The sequence below is a fragment of the Marmota marmota genome, unplaced genomic scaffold (genome assembly GCF_001458135.2).
Source record: "Marmota marmota marmota unplaced genomic scaffold, marMar, whole genome shotgun sequence".
NCBI lineage: Eukaryota > Metazoa > Chordata > Mammalia > Rodentia > Sciuridae > Marmota > Marmota marmota.
In genome coordinates, this window is record NW_026000019.1 from 18,068,658 (window position 1) to 18,087,855 (window position 19,198).

Here is a 19,198-nt window from a genome sequence, read left to right on the forward strand (position 1 = left end):
AAATTTTGTCATTATTACCAGGCTACCTGTGTTATCCTACTTCTCACCGTCGTCACGATGCAGAATGCGAGGCAAGGCACTGCACTTGAGTGATCCCTCAACGGACCTCAAGGAAAGCATGTCCTATTGCATGCGGGTTTGACGTCCACGCCCCGCCCTACGAAAAAAGGCGTCGGCTGATATGGGACCAGGTCTAGGGAAGGGCCCTCCTTAGGACTGAACCATACATTGCAGCCACTTCTGCACAGTGGGATAGGACCTCTACTTTCGCCTGCATTGTTTTATAAAATAGAAGGGGGAACTGTGGTGAGCCGTTCTAATTAGACCGTGGCCGCCATTAGAAGATGGCGCCAGCTTCCACTGTGGCCTGTGATAAACAACTCCTAATATGGAGAATTGGCACGCAATCCCTTACCACCCTATGAGAAAGGTCCACGTGGCAGCTTAAGATTGGTATGCTGGAGGCTTTATTAGGCTGTGCTTGGGCGCTCGGCGACGGGTCGCTAGAAGATGATACTTGAATCAAGGCCTGAATAAACTGCTGAAAGAAGAATCCTGTGTCGTGTTTTCCCTTGCCGGCGAGGGGTCGCAACACACTGGGTAGAAATTTATGTGTATTTTTAAAATATAGGGACGTGTGTTGTGGCTCAGTGGTAGAGCACTTGCCTAGCACAGGTGAGGCACAGGGTTTCATCTCAGCACTGAATATAAATAAATGAATTAAATTAAGGTATTGTGTCCATTTATAAATAAAAAATTTATATTAAAAAATAATGATTATGAGAGTCTGATCTGTTTAAAGGTTAATATTGTGAAACACAAAAACATTCTGCCACTTTCCCAAAAAGGAGGGTTAAAAGCTCTCTTAGCTTTGGTTTCATTCATGTTTCAGATGTAATGTTATATTGTGTTAGTTAACATTAATATAAACTCAAGAAACAATATATAAACTTTATGAAATTATATTTAAGAAAGAGGCAAAGATAAGCTTCAGAAATAAAACACTTGACATACGATTTGCCAAGAACCCCACCTCACCTGAGTTAAGACACTCCCTCTCACCTCAGTCCATGTTAAGATAATTTCAAAGTAGGCTAGACTTAAGCTCATTTAAATTTATATTCAAAGGATAAATTTTTGTTGTAAAGACTACTGTAATCTCAAAATAGACAAGAAATATGTAACTAAGTAGGTTTAAAATTCTAAAAATTATGTTTCTTAGTTTGAAGTTATTATACAAACTCAATATATTTTTACTCTTGTTAATTTCACTTTGTATTTTCCTTAAAACTTAAATGTTAAGTGTTAGCACCTCTCAGAAGTACAACTTTTAGTACAATAACCTAAACTAATTTGAGCTAGTAGGCCATTATTTATAGACAGACAGGATATAAGGCTAACTTCCAGTACTAATACAGACCCCAATTAAATAGAAGGAGTAAATGACTATAGAGTTATAGATACTAAAGTTAAAACCCAGTACTCTTACTTTAAGACTGGTGAAATTGGCTTATTGAATGTTTAAGACCAAGGCTTGAAGATTAAAGTGAAGGAAGTAAAAGGGCCAAGAAAGAAAATAGCCAATATGTGGCAGTTGCCCTCTAAGTCAGCTTAAACCCAAAGAATAAGGAAACTTCTCTAAGGGCTATTCAACTCTGGGCTACATGATCTCCCAATCAGGGGGGATCTATGAGACTCTGGAGAACAAAAGCTGACTGGTATACATGCTGCAAAAGAGGAGCATCATTGGAGAAGGGAGACATCACTGATGCTTACAAGGGAAACCACATCATCAAGGAGACCTTAACCCACCCTAGCAGATGGCACTAAAAGAGCTAAGAGGCTGCTCTCAAGTTCCCAAGAGTGACCCCCTGAGGGAACTCAGCTGACTCTTAACAATAGATAGGAACAAGGTCAATTTGACCAGCTTGGTCTTGAACACCTGGAAAAACAGTTATAACGAAAGTACAGCCATTCTTGCACATTTAAAAGAAAAGACAATTGTTCTTTTAATGGAACTAAAGACATACACTTGTGTTATCCCCACAGCCCTGATGGTCCCCAAATTCTGAGGCTTTTTTTTTTTTTTTTTTTTTTTTGTGAGGCTCATGTTTACCCCTGCCTTCCAAAAATTGGACTGGCCTCTACACCTTGGTCTTCCTAACTTCTCAAATTAATGTCTTACCAAACAACCAATGTTTGTCTTTCCTAATATCAGTGTACTACAGAGCCCTTCACTTTATTCCCTTATTCATAGGGCTAGAGATATCTGCTGGGATTGGCTCAGGAGCAGAGGAATTAGGGACCTCTTTTCATTGCTATAAAAATTATCATTACAATTTATTGAAGATATCCAACAGGTTGCCATTTGGTACTGACTTCACAAAATCAATTGGATTCCCTATCGTCTGTCATCCTGCAAAATCTTCAGGGCCTAGATCTCCCTACTGCAGAATGAGGTGGCCTCTGCCTCCTCCTTGGGGAAGAATGTTACTTCTATGTCAATCAATCAGGACTAGCAAGGGATAAGGTTAAACAACTACTGGACCAATTAGAACAGCAGAGACAATGAGAACTAGCTGATTCCTGGTGGGCCTCACAGGCAGACGTAAAACAGTAGACTTTCTGGCTTTTTGCTCTTTAACCCACCTAATATTCATTTTCCTTGTAAAAACCTTTTTCTCTGCTTTGTTAACTGTTACACAGAAGCAACTTCCTGACAAGGTGACCCATCTAGCCCAGGCTACCTCCCAAGAACATTCAAAAGTCATTCTCCCCCTTCACTCACAACATGACTCTCCTAAGCCCCATAAGGAAGGAATCACCCACAATGATGTCGAAGTACACTCCTCTGAAGCCATAACCACCAGGACTAGAAGCCTAAAATACCTTCCTTATCCTCTTCCAGATCTCTGACAGAGGATCCTTTACTCCACCCCTTCTCAGCAGAAAGTAGCCAGATATGATATTGCCCCAACTTATTATACCCCTTTTAAGAGTCTGTAATGGAGGATACAGAAAATAGGCCCCAAAGAAATGACCTTTCTGTTCCCCTACCTACTCTCCTGCCCCACCCTAAATGATCCAGCCACCAAATCTCCTGCTATGACTTGGCCCTGCTACCAAAAAGGCCCTCCAAAAGTAACTAACTCCTCCCATGACCTGGCTCTACCAAGGCTCGCCACCATTTTTGCCCAAAGATGTGCCCCTCAGCTGCTGAATAAAGCATCACTGGTCTATGAGGTCACCACTATTACCTTTTTCTTTTGTATTCTCTTTCATTTGCTTTCAACGTTTGCCCTAGACAAGTCACTCCCTAATTCCTGATCCACAAAAACTTTAAGAAACAAAATATGTTTTTGTTGTATAAGCCAAAGGGGTCTTCTACCTCATATGTAAAAATTGGAACATATCATAGACCTAAATATAAAACCCAACTATAAAACTTCTAGAAGAACAAAGAAAAAAATATTTGAGTTAGGCAAAGATTTATTAGACAGAAATGACAGAAAAAAAATGGTCTTCATAAAATTAAACATTTTCTCCTCAGAAGACATAGTTCAGAAGATGAAAACAAACTACAGAATGTTTACAAAACATTTGATGAAGAACTTTACAAATGAGATGAATGACCCATTTTTTTAAAAAAAACATAATTAAATAGATACTTGATTAAAAAAAGATACAAAAATGGTAAAAAAAATCACATAAAAATGTATGATAACAGTAATAATGAGGGAAATGCAAGTTAATAATACCATAGAAACTTTGTTTCTTAAAGTTTTTGTGGATCAGGAAACAGGGAGTGACTTGTCCATAACACACCTACTAGAATAGCTAATTTTTTTTTTAATTGGCAGAGACAAATATTGATAAAACTATGGAACAATGGACTAATATGTCACCGGTAGGGATGATAAATGTACACCTACTTTGCAAATCAGTTTGGTAGATTCTCATAAAATTAATACACTTACTATAAGACTCTAGCCAGTCCACTCCAAGGTATTTGCCCAAGTGAAATGCACTTGGTAAACACATATATTCATCAAAGAATTGCACCTGAATATTAATAGCAGTATTATTCATAATAGGCAATAGCTAGAAAGAATTTAAAATTCCATTAACTGATGACTAAACAAATTGTCACATACCTCTATAACAGATTACTACTCAGCCATGAAAAGAAACTACTATTGGCAAAACATAGATAAATCTCAAAAGCATTATGATATGTGAAGAAGTCAGACACAAAAGATTATATACTAAATGATTCCATTTATGTGAAATTTTAGAAAAGACAAAATTGGAGGAAGAAGAGCAGTGGATTGTAGGGGCCAAAAGTGAGGGGAAAGAACAGACTATTCAAGAACACAAGGGAAGCTTTAAGGCATACGGGAAATGCTTTAAAATTCTCAGATGATTACACAGATGCATCAACTTCTCAAAACTCAACAAACAATACATTCAAAATAGGTTCTTCACACTGTATGCAAATTACACCTTCCTATAGTTTCATGGTTCTTTGTTATTGATGCATTATAATTATACATAATAATGGGATTCATTATGCCATATTCATACATGCACATGATATAATTTGATCAATCCCGTTTCCCAGTGCTTTAATGCTTCTTCTTCATCCAAACACTACATTAAAATTGTTAGGCAAAAATCAAGCAGATGTCCTATTTTGAAGAGTGAGAGAACTGAAAGAAGGGACTATAATTACAGTGACCTGAGACTTTTGTTTAGGGAACTGATTAGGAAAATTGAAAAGCATGAAGAGCTAGACAGTGCTGACTAGAAAACCACAGAGGGGGACAAATTAATATAATCCATCACATCAATAGCTAAAGAAATAATATATCATGTTAATAAAACTGACAATGGCCAAAACATAAATTTTAAAAGGCTCAACATCACTTACCTTCAGGGGAATGCAAATCACTACCACAATGAGATATCAATTCATACCTATTAGAACAGCTATTTTATCAAAAAAGACAAAAGATAACAAATACTGGCAAGAAATGGGCAAAGACAATCTCGGTACACTGTTGGTGGAAATGTTAATTAGTGTACTCATTTTAGAAAACAGTTTGGAGATTCCTCAAAAAGCTAAAAATAAATTTATCATTTAATCCAGCAATACCATTCTGGGTATATATCCAAAGGAAATGAAATCAGTATATGAAAAAGATATTTGCACTCTTACATTCATTGAAGCACCATACACAATAGCTACGATATAGGATCAATCTAAGGACCATTGATGCATGAATAGATGAAAAAAATGTGATACAATACATAATGAAATACTATATTGCCTATAAAAAGAATGAGATTCTGCCATTTGTTATAGCATAGATGAACCTAATGGACATGCCAAATGAAATAAGCCAAGCATAGGAAGACTGCATGATCTCATTTACATGTGTAATCTTTCAAAAGTCAAAATCAAAGGAGTAGAGAATAGATACACAGTAGATATCAGAGGCTGGTGGATGGGAGGGGTGATGAGGAAAGAAGAGACATCAGGCAGAAGGAATAAGCTTTAGTGATACACAGTAACAAGTGTTAATAATAATGTATTTTTTGAGGTTGCTAAAAGAGTAGATTTTAAATGTTCTCACCACACCAAAATGATAAGCATGTGAGGTGAAAGATCTGTTTATTAATTAATCCTAAATGTATACATATATCAAAACATCACATGTATTTTATAAACTATTTTAAATAAAAAATATTTTTAAAAATAAAAAAACATTTAAGTATAAAAAGTTAAAAAAAGGAAAAAAGATTCAACAGACTTTTCAATTAAAGAAGGTATACAAATGACAAAGACATATAAAAGACCTTCAAAATCTTATGTCATTAGGCATTAAAAATAAAAAGAACTATGAGATACTACTATATACCTCCTGGGATAGCTAAAATCTTTTTAAAAAAATTTCTGACAAGGCTGTGGAGCCCACATAGAGGTATTATATTCATCTACAAAAATTAAATAATAAACAGAAATTAGGTGTCAAGCCACAAAAGGACATGGATTTTAAGACCATGAGACTATTTTGTATAATTCATTATTGGTAAAAAATATGATATCACGCACTTGCCAAATTCTATGGAACTAAAAAATCCTAATATAAACTGTGTACTTTATTTAACAATAATGTATCAATAAAGCTTCATCAATTATAACAAATGTACCGCACTAAGTAAAATGCTAATAATAGTGTAATAGGGTAAACTAAACCATTCTTTCTGTGAAAAAAGAATGGTTATATGGTAACTCTCTATACTGTATACTCAACTTTCTGTAGATCTAAAAATTTGCTGACATTAAATCTAGTAATTATTTTTTATTTGTTCCCCGTATTAAAATGTCCACTTTGTGTTAGAAGACATTCATTCAAAAACATCCTGCTTTGAAGAATGAGAGTTAAAATATGATACTGTAAGTGGTGGTTCATATATTAGAGCAGAGAGGATATTTACACTGACAGATGAAGAAAGATAGAAAAGCATAAGGAAGCTGAGGGTGATGATTGGATAATCAAGAAGTAACCAGTTCAGTATGTATTTGCTTAACAAAAGAGAAAACAGCCTGGCAAGGTGGTGCATGCCTATAACCGAGGGACTTGAGAAGCTGAGGCAGGAGGAATACAATTACAAGGCCAGCCTCAGCAACTTAGTGAGGCCCTAAGCAACCTAATGAAATCCTGTCTCAAAATAAAAAATAAAATGAGCTGGGAATGTAGCATAGTACTAAAGCACTTCCAGGTTCAATCCCCAGTACCAAAAAAAAGTGGGGGGGGGGGGGCNGATAAGGAAAATATGGTATATACATACAATGGAGTTATTGTTGAGTCATAAAGAACAAAATTATGTAATTTGTAAGAAAATGGATGGAACTGGAAAGCATTATGTTAAATGAAAGAAGTCAGACTCAGATAGTCAAAGGTCATATGTTGTCTTTCATATATGAAGTTTAAAAAGGGCAGGAGGGTAGGATCAGCAGAAAAAAACAGTAGGGTAGAAGGTAGAGGCCAGGGGAAGTAGTAAGGAATAAAATTGATCAAATTACATTATGTGCATGTACAAATATGCCACAAGGAAACCTACTATTCTATATAATTACAATGCATCAATAAAATAAAATTTTAAAGGAAATAAAAACACTAGATTTGCAAGGGATCCCAAATAGCCAAAATAATCTTAGAAAAGTAAAAAACATTGAAGACTCACATTTCCCAATTTCAAAACTTACTATGAAACTACAGTAATCAAAAGAGTTTGGTACTGGGATAAAGACAGGCATATAAAACAATAGGACAGAATTGAGAGTCCAGAAACAATGCCATATATCTTTGACCAATTAATTTTCAACAAGAGTACAAAGACCATTCAACAGTGAAAGAATAGTCTCTTCAAAAAATGAAGCTGGGGCAGTTAGACAGCCACATACAAAAGAATAGCAGACCCCAAATTCATATCATATTGAAAAAAAGAAAGACTCAAAGACCTAAAAATAAGAAACCTAAGTCCCTTAGAAAAAAACCTGAGGTAAATCTTTATGACCTTGACTTGCAAATGGATTTATAAAATTGATACAAAAAGCACGATCAACAAAAGAAAAAAAGAGGTAAACTGCACTTTTTTAAAGTATTTTTTAGCTGTAGATATAGACACAATATCTTTATTTTATATATTCTTTTTTTTAATATCTTTATTTTATTTTATGTGGTGGTGAGGATCAAACCCAGTGCCTCATGCATGCTAGACAAGCGCTCTACCTCTGAGCCACAAGCCCAGCCCTATTTTATGTATTCATTTTTATGTGGTGCTGAGGATTGAACCCAGTGCCTCACACATGCTAGGCAAGCACTCTACCATTGAGCTACAACTCCAGCCCCTAAACTGCACTTCTTTAAAAACTTTTGCATCAAATGTCACTGTCAAGAAAGACAATAGCCAAGTTATAAAACCAAATACCTACACAATGCAAGAAAACATTTGCAATTCATAAATCTAATAAGAGTCTACTATACAGAATACATTAAGAACTCTTACAACTCCACAACAAAAAGGCAAAGAACACAATTTAAAAATAGACAAAGGATTTGAACAGAAATTTCACAAAAGGAAATAACATAAATGGCCAACAAGCCTATGAAAGGGTACTCAGCATCATTATCATTAGGGAAATGTAAACCACAACAATGAGCAACAACTTCATACTTACTATGGCACTAACATTCAAAAATGAAAAATAAAACAAGTTTTGGCGAAGATGTAGACAAACTGGAACTTCTGTATTCTGCTATCAGGAAGACTGAACTGCTGTGTACCAGTTTGGCAGTTCTTAACAACACAGAAAATAGAGTTCCCATGTGATGAGAAATTCAACTTCTAGCTACATACCTACCAAAATTGAAAACAAGTATTCAAAGAAATACTTGTACACAAATATTACCATTATTTACAACTGTTAACTGGTACAACGACTAAATGCCCATAAGTTGAAAAAAAGAAGAAAGTGTGTATAACTATACAATTGAATATAAAAAGGAATGAAATACTGCTACTTACTATAACATGTACCAACAAGGACAAACCTCAAAAATATTAAGGAAAGTGAAAAAAGCCAGACACAAAGGGTCATATTTTGTATGACTCCATTCATATAAATTGCCCAGAATAGGTAAGCCCACAAATATAGAAAGCAAATTAGAGGTATCTGAGGACAAAGGAAAGGGGGTAACAAGGTGTGACTTCTTAGGTGTGGTATTTATTTCTTTGGTGATGAAAATGTTTTGACATTAGAAGTGATGGTTTCTCAACATCATGAATTTCTAAATTCCACTGAATCATACACTTTTAAATGGTTAATTTCCTATTGTGTGAATATTTTACCTTAGTTTAAAGAGAGTTGCTTGTATGTTTTAGTCATTTAGATAACTAGGAAGAATAATATGGTAATTATAAATGTCAATGTCAGAACACACAGCCTGGGTTCAGACCTCAGCTTTGCCAATTCCAGCCAAGTGACATAAGCAAGTGACTTAACGCTCTCTGTGCCTCTGTTCCTCATCCCTAAAACCAAGTTGATAAAGAATACTTGTAGGACATTAAGAACCAAATAAGTTAACACATTTGAAACACTTAAAATGATACCTTGCAGATACTAAACATTCAGCAAATATTAACCAAAAACAGCTATTATTTTTATGACAATGAAAAAACAGGAATAATTTAATCTAGCAAAAGACTAAGAATTCTATTTCAAAGATGGTATAAATCATAAATTCACTATTGGTAAATTCTATCCCATAGGTAGATAACATAAGCGCCTAAAGTAAAGATCTGTCATATACCCCTAATTCCTATTAAAAGTGTGTTGTGAATGGAGCCAAAGGCTGTGTGACTGTCCTTAGGTTGGTTAGTATCTCCTCGTAGCATCCATGTAGTAAAAAGAACAAAGAGCATGCTATTTCAAAATAGTGAATAATAAGGGATAGGTAGTATACAAAAATCAAGCCAGAACTGAATAATGTCAAACATGAAGTAGAACATATATCAGTGAGGATTTAGAAATACTTGAGAAAATTTGAAACTTCTCATTAAATTCTTCAAAAATACTTGAAGTAAAATAGGAAGCAAACCAGCAAAGTGTCAACTTAAATAGTTGCATAAGTGGCACTGGGGACAGTGCAATACATACACACACACACACACACACACATATATCCATATACATGCCCACTTCTGAGGATCATAGGAAAAGCAATTACTAAAGAGATAATGAGTAAGTCCAACTTCTTACCCTCTTCGGCTTCATCCTCCTGGGGTGACAAGGGACCCCCTCCACTAGTAGGAGTGATGGGTTCCTCCTTGTCAGACTCCCGCTGTAGACTCACCACCTCATATATCACATCTCCAGCACTGGTATGGCCTTTTCCCTCAGACTAAGAAAGATATAACCATGTAAATATTAGAAATTTAAAGAAAATACTGAAAGAGAAGTATTTCAATAACTCGTTGTTAAAAAAGCTTAAAATTTAGAGCAGTACATCCTGTTTATCTATAGCATGTCTGAAATTGAGAAAATATTTAAAGTTCATTATTCTTCACATGACATTCCAAATGTATTGTTCCCTTAGCATTATTTTAACCAACACAATGAAACCTACTAACTATTTTGAGAGAACTCAATTTCTTTTCATTAGAAAAACTTGAGATATCACAGGCTGTAGGACAAATAAACATACGGGAGTCTTGGAACTATCTCATATAGAGGTAAAAGAAATCAGCTTCGCTATTCACTAATTCATGGAAATAGTGTTTACCTTATAAACAGTCTGCATTCTAAATGGAGAGAAAATGAAGCCAACTATCAATTAACTCACGTTCACAAGGCCCACACTGCCCTGGACAAACTGCCTCACCTCTCCTTCCAGCTCTGTCTCTGCCTAGTCTAACACCGCATTGCAGCCCACTGACCTGTCTTGCTTCAGCTCCTTCAACCCTTTAAAATCCTTCCTAACTCAAGGTCTTAGGGCATCTTTTTCCTCTGCTAATAGTTTTTCTTCCACTCTTTGCTAACTCCCATCCATCCCAGATTCTAACCTCCAATGTTACTTCTTCAAAGAAATTTTCCAGACCTCTATTCCCAATCTAAGCTAAGTTCTTTATGTTTTTGATTCTCATCAAACTCTGTCCTTTGCCTACATTGCACTTATAACAAAATAATTACACACTTAATTTTAGACTTATTTGTTTAATATCTATCTCATCCACAAGAGAGTAAGAACAATAAGGGCAAGGACTGTGTTGTTTTCAATAAAAAATTAGGTGGTACATGACACACAGTAAATGTTTGTGAAATAAATGACCAGAAAAATGGTAAAACGCGTGGATTTGGGATCAAAAAGACCTGGAGTCTGAACTCAAATTTCACTTGCAGTCTGATGTGTGAAACTAGACAAATTACTGGGTTGAGTCATAATATCTGTATCAATAACACAGAAATATCACCACTATTCCTCCAAACTGTAAAGGTTAGGTATGGGCTGGGGTTGTGGCTCAGCGATAGAGCGATTGCCTAGCACGTTCGAGGCCCTGGGTTCGATCCTCAGCACCACATAAAAATAAACAAAATAAAACTATTGTGTCCAACTAAAAAATAAATATTTTTTTTAAAAAAGGTGGTTAGGTATGACACTTTTGAAGTTCACAGAAGAATTTGGAAGAAATTCATCATTATTATGTTTGCAGCACCATACTAGAATCTAAAAGACACAAAATAAGAATATAGGTATATACAGAAATACAATTATCTCTACTGTACTACATTTAAAGTTACAAAAATATAACAATTTTAATTATTAACTGTTTTCAAGAATTAATCTTGAATGACAGTCAGTTTTCAAGTATATCTTTAAAATCACTTCAAATAATAAAAGTTAAAATTGTCCATTACACAGCAATTAGAGAAATAAAAGACAGTCATGAGGGGCTCAGGATGTGACTCAAGTGGTAGCATGCTTGCCTGGCATGCGTGGGATCCTCAGCACCACATTAAAATAAAGACATTTTTAAAAAGATAGTCATGAAAAGTTAAGTGGTTAAGTTTAAAGCAACCAAATTATTGCTATATTTCTACTATACTCCAGAAACAGAGGACTCAATTCATAGTGAACCATTAATAGAACCATAAAAAGAAATACAGAAAAGATTAAATACTTGCAAAAGGTTTGAATAATCCAAATAATAACAGGGAAGGTGAAAACAGAAATGAAAAACAGGAAACAAGCTGAAAATACATAATAAAATAGAAGACTTACATGCAAACATATCAATAATTATATTAAATTAAATGGCCTACACATACCAATTAAAGGAGAATAAAAATCAATTATATTGTCTCAAACAAAAAAAACACTCACACTAAATATAATAATATAGGTAAGTTAAAAGTAAAATGAGAAAATTTATGGACATGTTAGATAGTAGTCAGTAATGAGCAGAGAAATAAATGGCAAGGTCACAGGTTTTTTTAAGTTACTTTGAAGTCAAATGTATAATTAGATGGCTTTCATAAAAACACCACATACACAAACCTTGAGAATGAACAGGTAGAAACAAAGGGAACCAATTAAAGAAATATGTCAAGAAAGAAGGATTAATGGGACCAACTCCTGACAGGGTCTACTGAGGTCACTATAAAGCTAGGATTTATGGCCATAGGTATCTCCATATATCTCAGAAGAGAGGTTTCTTTAGTAGTGCCGGTGCACTAAGGTTAAATTCTGACCAGCCACATTCTGACCAATGTCCACACTGACATAGGACTGACTTGCAGATGAGCACCCCTGAATAGGATGGCCACCATGACCTGAGAGGACAAACTAGGGTCAAAAACTTTACTGCCTGACATACAGTTGGCAGAGTGCAGAAGGCAGACCCCAGTTCTCAAGGCAAACATCAAATGGTAATAAATTTGGAGACATCACTGTTCCCTTTTTCATTCTCTGCTTGGAGACAACCTACTCTCTCTCTTGAGAGTGAGCCTTACTATATTTTCACTTATAATAAAGTTCCTTGCCTGGATTTTGATGTCTGGCTTGAAATGTCTTTTGTTGGAACATGAGAACTAAGGTTTAAAAAATACAAATCGAAAAAGAGCCAAAGAGACTAGACTACCAAGCAAGACAAGAAATCACTAAGGATAAAAGACATTACACAATGTTAAAAAGGATCAATTCAACAAGGACATTTATGAATCCTACAAGTGTATGCACCTAACAACAGAGTCTCAAATATATGAAGCAAAAATTGACAGAAGTGAAGCAACCACACAATTCCAATTTTATAATGAAAGACTTCCAACATTCCTCTTACAGTAATCAAAAGAAAAAGCACATAAACAGCAAGGTTATAAAAGAATTGAGCAGCATCATCAATAGAACCTCAAATTTACATACCACTCTACCTAAGAAGAGCAGAAAACATTCTTTTTAAATGCACATGAAACATTCACCAAAATAAAACACTTCCTGGGTTATAAAACAATAAAAGTTTCAAAAATTAAAATCATGAAAAGTATGTTCAGTGGCCAGAATAAAATTGGAAATCAGTAACAGTAATATATCTAAAAAATTCCCAAATACTTAGAAATGAAACACACTTTTAATAATCCAAGGATAAAAAAAGCCAAAGGGGAATGTTCAAATTATAAAATATTTTGGACTAATCAAAATATGAAAATAAAATAACAAAACCAGTGGGATATATCTAAATAATACACATGGGGAGATTTAGAGCTATAAAATGTTACCAAAAAAAACATTAAACATTCAATTGGGGCGGGGGCGGGCCTGGGGTTCTGGCTCAGTGGTAGAGTGCTCGCCTGGCATGCATGAAGCACAGGGTTCAATCCTCAGGACCACATAAATGTAAAATAAAGATATTGTGTCCTCCTAAAACTAAAAAAAAATAAATAAATATTTTAAAAAAACTCAATACCTCAACTTTCATCTAAAGAAACTAGGAAAAGAAGTTAAAAAAAAAAAAAAAAACCAAAGTGAGCAGAAGGAAGGAAATAAAGATAACAAGATAAATAAAATTGGGAAAAGAAAATTTTTAAATCAATGAAATAAAAAACAGTTCTTTGAAAGAATGAATAAATTGAGAAGGCTCCAATAACAGTGACAAAGAAAAAAAAAGACACAAAAAAGTGGATATCACTACAGATGCCATAAACATCAAAAGGATAATAAATTCTGCCTATTAATTGGACAAATTCCTTAAATGCCACTAACTATCCACTCTATCCAAAAAGAAACAGATAACCTAAAAAATATCTACTGAACAAAATTGAATATGTAGTTAAAATCCTTCTGAAAATGAAAACTTCTACACATTCAATTTTACAAACACATATAATAATGTCACAACCAGAGATTTTATTTGGAGAATGAAAAGATTGGGAGTAAAGAAGAAAGACCACATGATCATATCAATTGATGTGTGAAAAGCATTTGAAGAAAAATCAGCATTCATTCCAGGTTAAAACCTTTCAGTGAACCAGGAATATAAGGGAGCTTTACTATCTTATTAAATGGTAACTAAAAAAACCTTACAACTAACATCATACGTAATGGTGAAATATTGAATACTTTCCTCCTGAGATGAGCAAAACCCAACACTTATTGTTAAGGTGACACTCCTCAGCAACATTCAGTGGAAGTCCTGGCCAGTACACCAAGGCAAGGAGGGCTGGAGGGAAGGAGGGAGGGAGGGAGGGAAAGAAAAAGAGAGGGGAGGGGAAGGAGAGGAGGAGATGGGATAATGGAAGAAATAAAACTATTTCCTATACAAATAAAATCTCTGCTACTTTTTTTAATTTTTTTTTTTTTTTTTTGGTAGTTGCAGATGGACAGCATGCCTTTATTTTGTTTATTTTTATGTGGTGCTGAGGATTGAACCCAGGGCCTCCCACATGCCAGGCGAGCGAGCGCTCTACTGCTGAGCCACAGCACCAGCCCATATCTTTTTTGTTTTTTGGCTAGGTTAGCAGTTCTGTTTAGCATTGACTTTCTTTTTATCTTTACCTGTTCAGAAGCAAATATAAGGAAATTGTATGCTACTTTGATCTCATATAGAACCTAAATAATGTACGTAGCAAATGGGCTTCAAATAATGTATTTCTTCATTAATTTTTTTTTTATTTTCAGTATTAACTTATTATTAGATAAATTTTAAAAATATGTAATTACAAAATAAATTGCATCATTCATATTAAAATTCATCAACTTAGTGACATGACAGGCACTCAATAAATGTGACTAAGTTACAAAGATTCATCACAATGCAACTAGCCTCCTGGGAGCTAGTTACAAACAGTATTTTTCTATATGTTAAACATCATAACAATTTGTATGCTTTGTGTTAGTTGAAATAATATGAAGGAGTGTTACACATTCTGATGTTCTGAAAATATTCAGATGTTGTGCATTCTGCAATTCTGAAGAAAGATTGTTAAGCAGTTAACATCTTAATCATTTGGGTATACACTTTCATTATAATTTAGAAAGCTGGGCAGAGGAATAGGAAGCAAAAGTAACTCTGCCAAGGACAACTCCTGAAAGAGCACCCCATTACAGTTGGAGACCAAGTCTTATTAACTATTAAAAAGTATTCCTTAAAAAGTAACTTCTTAAAAATTTTAAAAAGTATAAAAGGAAAATTCCCTTTTGGAGGTACATGTTGATTTAAACCTATTTAAATAAAATGTATTAACTTGATGAATAACCAAGAGTAACCAAATAATAGTAGTAAATGTTTTATATGCAGAAAGATGAAGATAAAAAATAATAAGGTGGTGGAACACTTATATTTTAGGAAAATTAAAGGGTATAAAAGTCATTTTGTTTTTTGGCTAGGTTAGCAATTCTGTTTAGCATTGACTTTCTTTTTATCTTTACCTGTTAAGAAGGAAATATAAGGAATTGTGTGTGTGTATGTGTGTGTGTGTGTGTGTGTGTGTGATTTTGGTGATTTTCATGTGATTTTGGTGTGCAGCTTAGACTATCTGATTCTATTATATAGTTTATATAGATTTTTGTTAAAAACAAGATTTCTTCAAGACCGTACTTCTCAATCCAGCTTTATCTGAGTCATTGGTGATCTTTTAAAAACTTGCCTGACAGCTATGGGGATGTGTACCTGTATTCCCAGCTCTCAGGAAGCTGAGGCATTAGGATCAAGACTAGACTGGGAAACAGTGAGACACTGTCTCAAATAAATAAATAAGTCCAGATTCCTGGATCTCACTGTAAAGATTCTGAACAGTAGATATTAGTGTTTCAAATATATATAAAAAATCCAATCCAAAATCTAAAAAGTCAATCACAAGGTTCCATGGGGGCAGATGGCGGGGGGAGGAGAACACACACAACACAGAGACATGCCTTGAATGAAGATCCTGCCTTATCAGGTAGTTGTCCTGCCCACTGCCCACCCCTTTCTCCTTTCCCCCCTAGAAAGGCCCGGTTCTTCCCTTAGTTCCCAAAGATAGAAATCTGAGGAGGATGGCCCTCTCCACCTTCAGGGGTATTGGCCCTAGAATAAACCTGATTTCCTTCCCATCAATTCTCACCTCCCATATATTGGCTTTTGAGCAACAATCAGCCTGATCTAGGTCCAGTAACACAACTAAAGGAATGCTGAGATACCCAAAAGCAAAGAAGAGATTTGGTGGAAAGGGTTTAACATTAAAACTATACTTAGTGCAGAACTCAAAATCAAGCTTTTAGGAGAACTGAGATAGGGAAAAAAGTGTAAGAAAGGCAGCCACTTCTAACACCAGCTGGACTCTAATACTCCTGGAGAAGACTGAAGTGCATTTTCGTTTACTGACAGTAAAGTCACAGGAACTTCTGAGAACAGGTAAGATTGTTATAACTTTTATCATAACTTGGAACCTATCCTATTCTAACAAGCAAACCTCCTCCCTCCAAACTATCCCTGTGTCTAAAAACAAAAGACAGGAAGATGGCATTTGGAGAACAGATTTCTCAAGAGAAAAGTCTTAGCCTGGCATGGTGGTTCACACTATAATCCCAGTTAACTTGGGAGGCTGAGGCAGGAGATTGCAAGATCAAAGCCAGTTTCAGACTCTCAGCAACTTAACAAAGCCCTGTCTCAAAATGAAAAAGAACTGGAGGAATAGCTCAATGGTAAACGGCCCCTGGGTTCAATATCAGACACCAAAAAAAAAAAAGTGATGGGAGTCTTTCCTTCCCCTTAACCCTTCATCTGTAGTCTCATTTTCTTTCACTTTGGCATTTTAACTCCTCTAAATTAATTCTAACTTCTCTTTTTCTCTTGTTTTCTAGAGAATTCTCCCTTTTCTGAATCTAAATCCTGTTCCTAGTCAGACACAACATAGACGTAAAGCACCTGGAACAAGGCTGAATATACAGAAAGTGCTACAGATGCATTATTTGTTGTTGTTTTATGCTGCTACTTGATATAAGACTTTAAGGCATGAGACAGTCTAACCTAAAGTACAATATGCAAGTGACATTCAGGAACAAGGAAGAAGTAAAAGTGGCTTCCACACCCTATTCTAGTGCTACTCTGTACATCTTCTTGAAGAGGTAATGATAATGGAAATAATAATGATAACAAATATTCAATTCTGACAACAACCCAAGCATGTTCATATTTTAGGATGTTCGCAGTTAGGCATGGTGGTTGCTTGCCTGCAATCCCCCTGCAATTACTTGGAAGACTGAGAAAAGAAGATCACAACTTTGAGGGCAGTCTGGGCAACATAGTGAGACTCTGTCTCAAAATAAAATTAAAAGCAGGGCCAAGCATGTAGTTCAGTGGTAGAATGATTGCCTAGCATGCACAAGGTTCTGGATTCCAAACCCAGTACTGCCAAAACAAAAAACTTTAGGACTTTAGCATTAGCTGATCCTTTGCAAGGCCTTCCCTGGATCTTCCTATATATGGTTTCTTCTTGTCATTCCGACTTCCAGACATTTAAATAGCACTGTCTCAGGAAGGCCTTCTTGGACTACCCAATCAACATAAAGTATCCATACCATTCTATTACTACCCACTATTTTGCCATTTGGTTCCCTGTCTGTCCCTTCCTTGTATCCTCCTTCTGTTGAGAGAGTGCAAGCTCCTTGAAGAGGGACCTCTTTGGTGTTTTTCACCACTGTATCCCCAACATTTAAAAAACAATTTGTCACAGAACAGACAAGAAATGTTTGTTGAACAAATAGATGAATGAGTAAATGAGCAAACATTTCAGTGCAGTAGGTAATATTTTTATCTTGTTTTTATACATGAAGAAGCAGAGGCTCACAGACAGAATTATCAAATGGCAGAACAGGAGACCACCTCATGCCTAGAATCAGGACCAAATCACGAATATTTTGATTTACCTTTCTATGTTACTTTATGGTCTACTTATTTCATGGTCTTTGCTTTGATAACATTATGCATATTCTTTTCATTTGGTATTTATCATGTGATTCCTTGTATAATAGTGACTTTTACATATTTCCTTATAATAACACAAGATGAAACAGAGATCCTTTGGAAGGATTATATTTTAAACATTGTACCCTTACTATGAACACTACCAAAACACAGAGACTATAAATAAGCCTATACTCTGAATTAACTCAACTGTAACAGTCATGGAATTATTTGTACTAAAAATCTTTTATGTAACTCACTAATTTCAATGGCACAATTTTAGAGATAGAAGACTTCAGAACATTATTTACCCACACTCTTATTTTATAATAAGTAAACTATGGATTTAAGAGATATAGTGACTCCTTCTGGGGCTTATTTGCTACTATCTATTGAGAACCAGCCTCATCTGCCATACTTATTTATATATAAATTCAGAAGACTTCATGTACCACATCCATGTACCATATTCATGTACCATATCCATGTACCATATATGATATTCACCACACATACAAATGGGAAAAAGTGATTTCTTTTCAAGTAAATATAAAATTCAGTATGTATTTTCAGGACAGATGCCCCAACAACTAAACAACAACTTTTTAAAATTAGAGTTGAAAAATCTCCTTAATAAGCAGTAATATATTTTTCAGAAAAATCTGTTCATCATGACATCATATGTGCTAATAAAAATTATTTCAGTTATTTAAACCTTAAATTTTATCTCAAGAGATGTCAGTCTGCATGAAAACATGCTACGGTGGCCTCAAAAGGCTCTAGATATCCTAAGCTAATGTAAAATAAATAAACTTGCTTCATATTATTTTTTAAATAAACATGAGCATTTCTTCCTTCATAAACTTGCTTCAGATTATTTTTTAAATAAACATGAGCATTTCTTCCTTCATAATATTATTTTTTCTCTAATTGCCTCGAACTGTTCCTTGCAGTCTATCACACATCCCCAGAATAAGATTAGAAAAGTACCCAATGCATCCTCAGTGTTGCTGACTCAGCTGTCCTCTAGAGATGAAAATATTGTACACTAACTTCATCTCATCATCTAAACCTGCGCCTGACAATGTCTTCTCAGAGATGCTTAAATAAGAAAAAAACAAAAATCACTGAGTTCATTTATGGAAGTGTTACATTTTCCAAGTTCATATCTCCATGTGTACACTCCTTCATG

The 19,198-nt window shown here is 35.0% G+C and overlaps 1 protein-coding gene across 11 annotated transcripts in view; it reads right to left on the reverse strand.

The window, feature by feature from the left end:
• Nucleotides 1-19,198, reverse strand: part of Rabgap1l (RAB GTPase activating protein 1 like) — a 592,157-nt gene that overhangs the window by 463,414 nt on the left and 109,545 nt on the right. For all 11 annotated transcript variants that reach the window (XM_048810001.1, XM_048810002.1, XM_048810004.1 and 8 more), the window contains one exon: nt 9,830-9,971. In XM_048810001.1, coding sequence (XP_048665958.1) covers nt 9,830-9,971 — 142 coding nt within the window. The remainder of the gene's footprint in view (nt 1-9,829; nt 9,972-19,198) is intronic.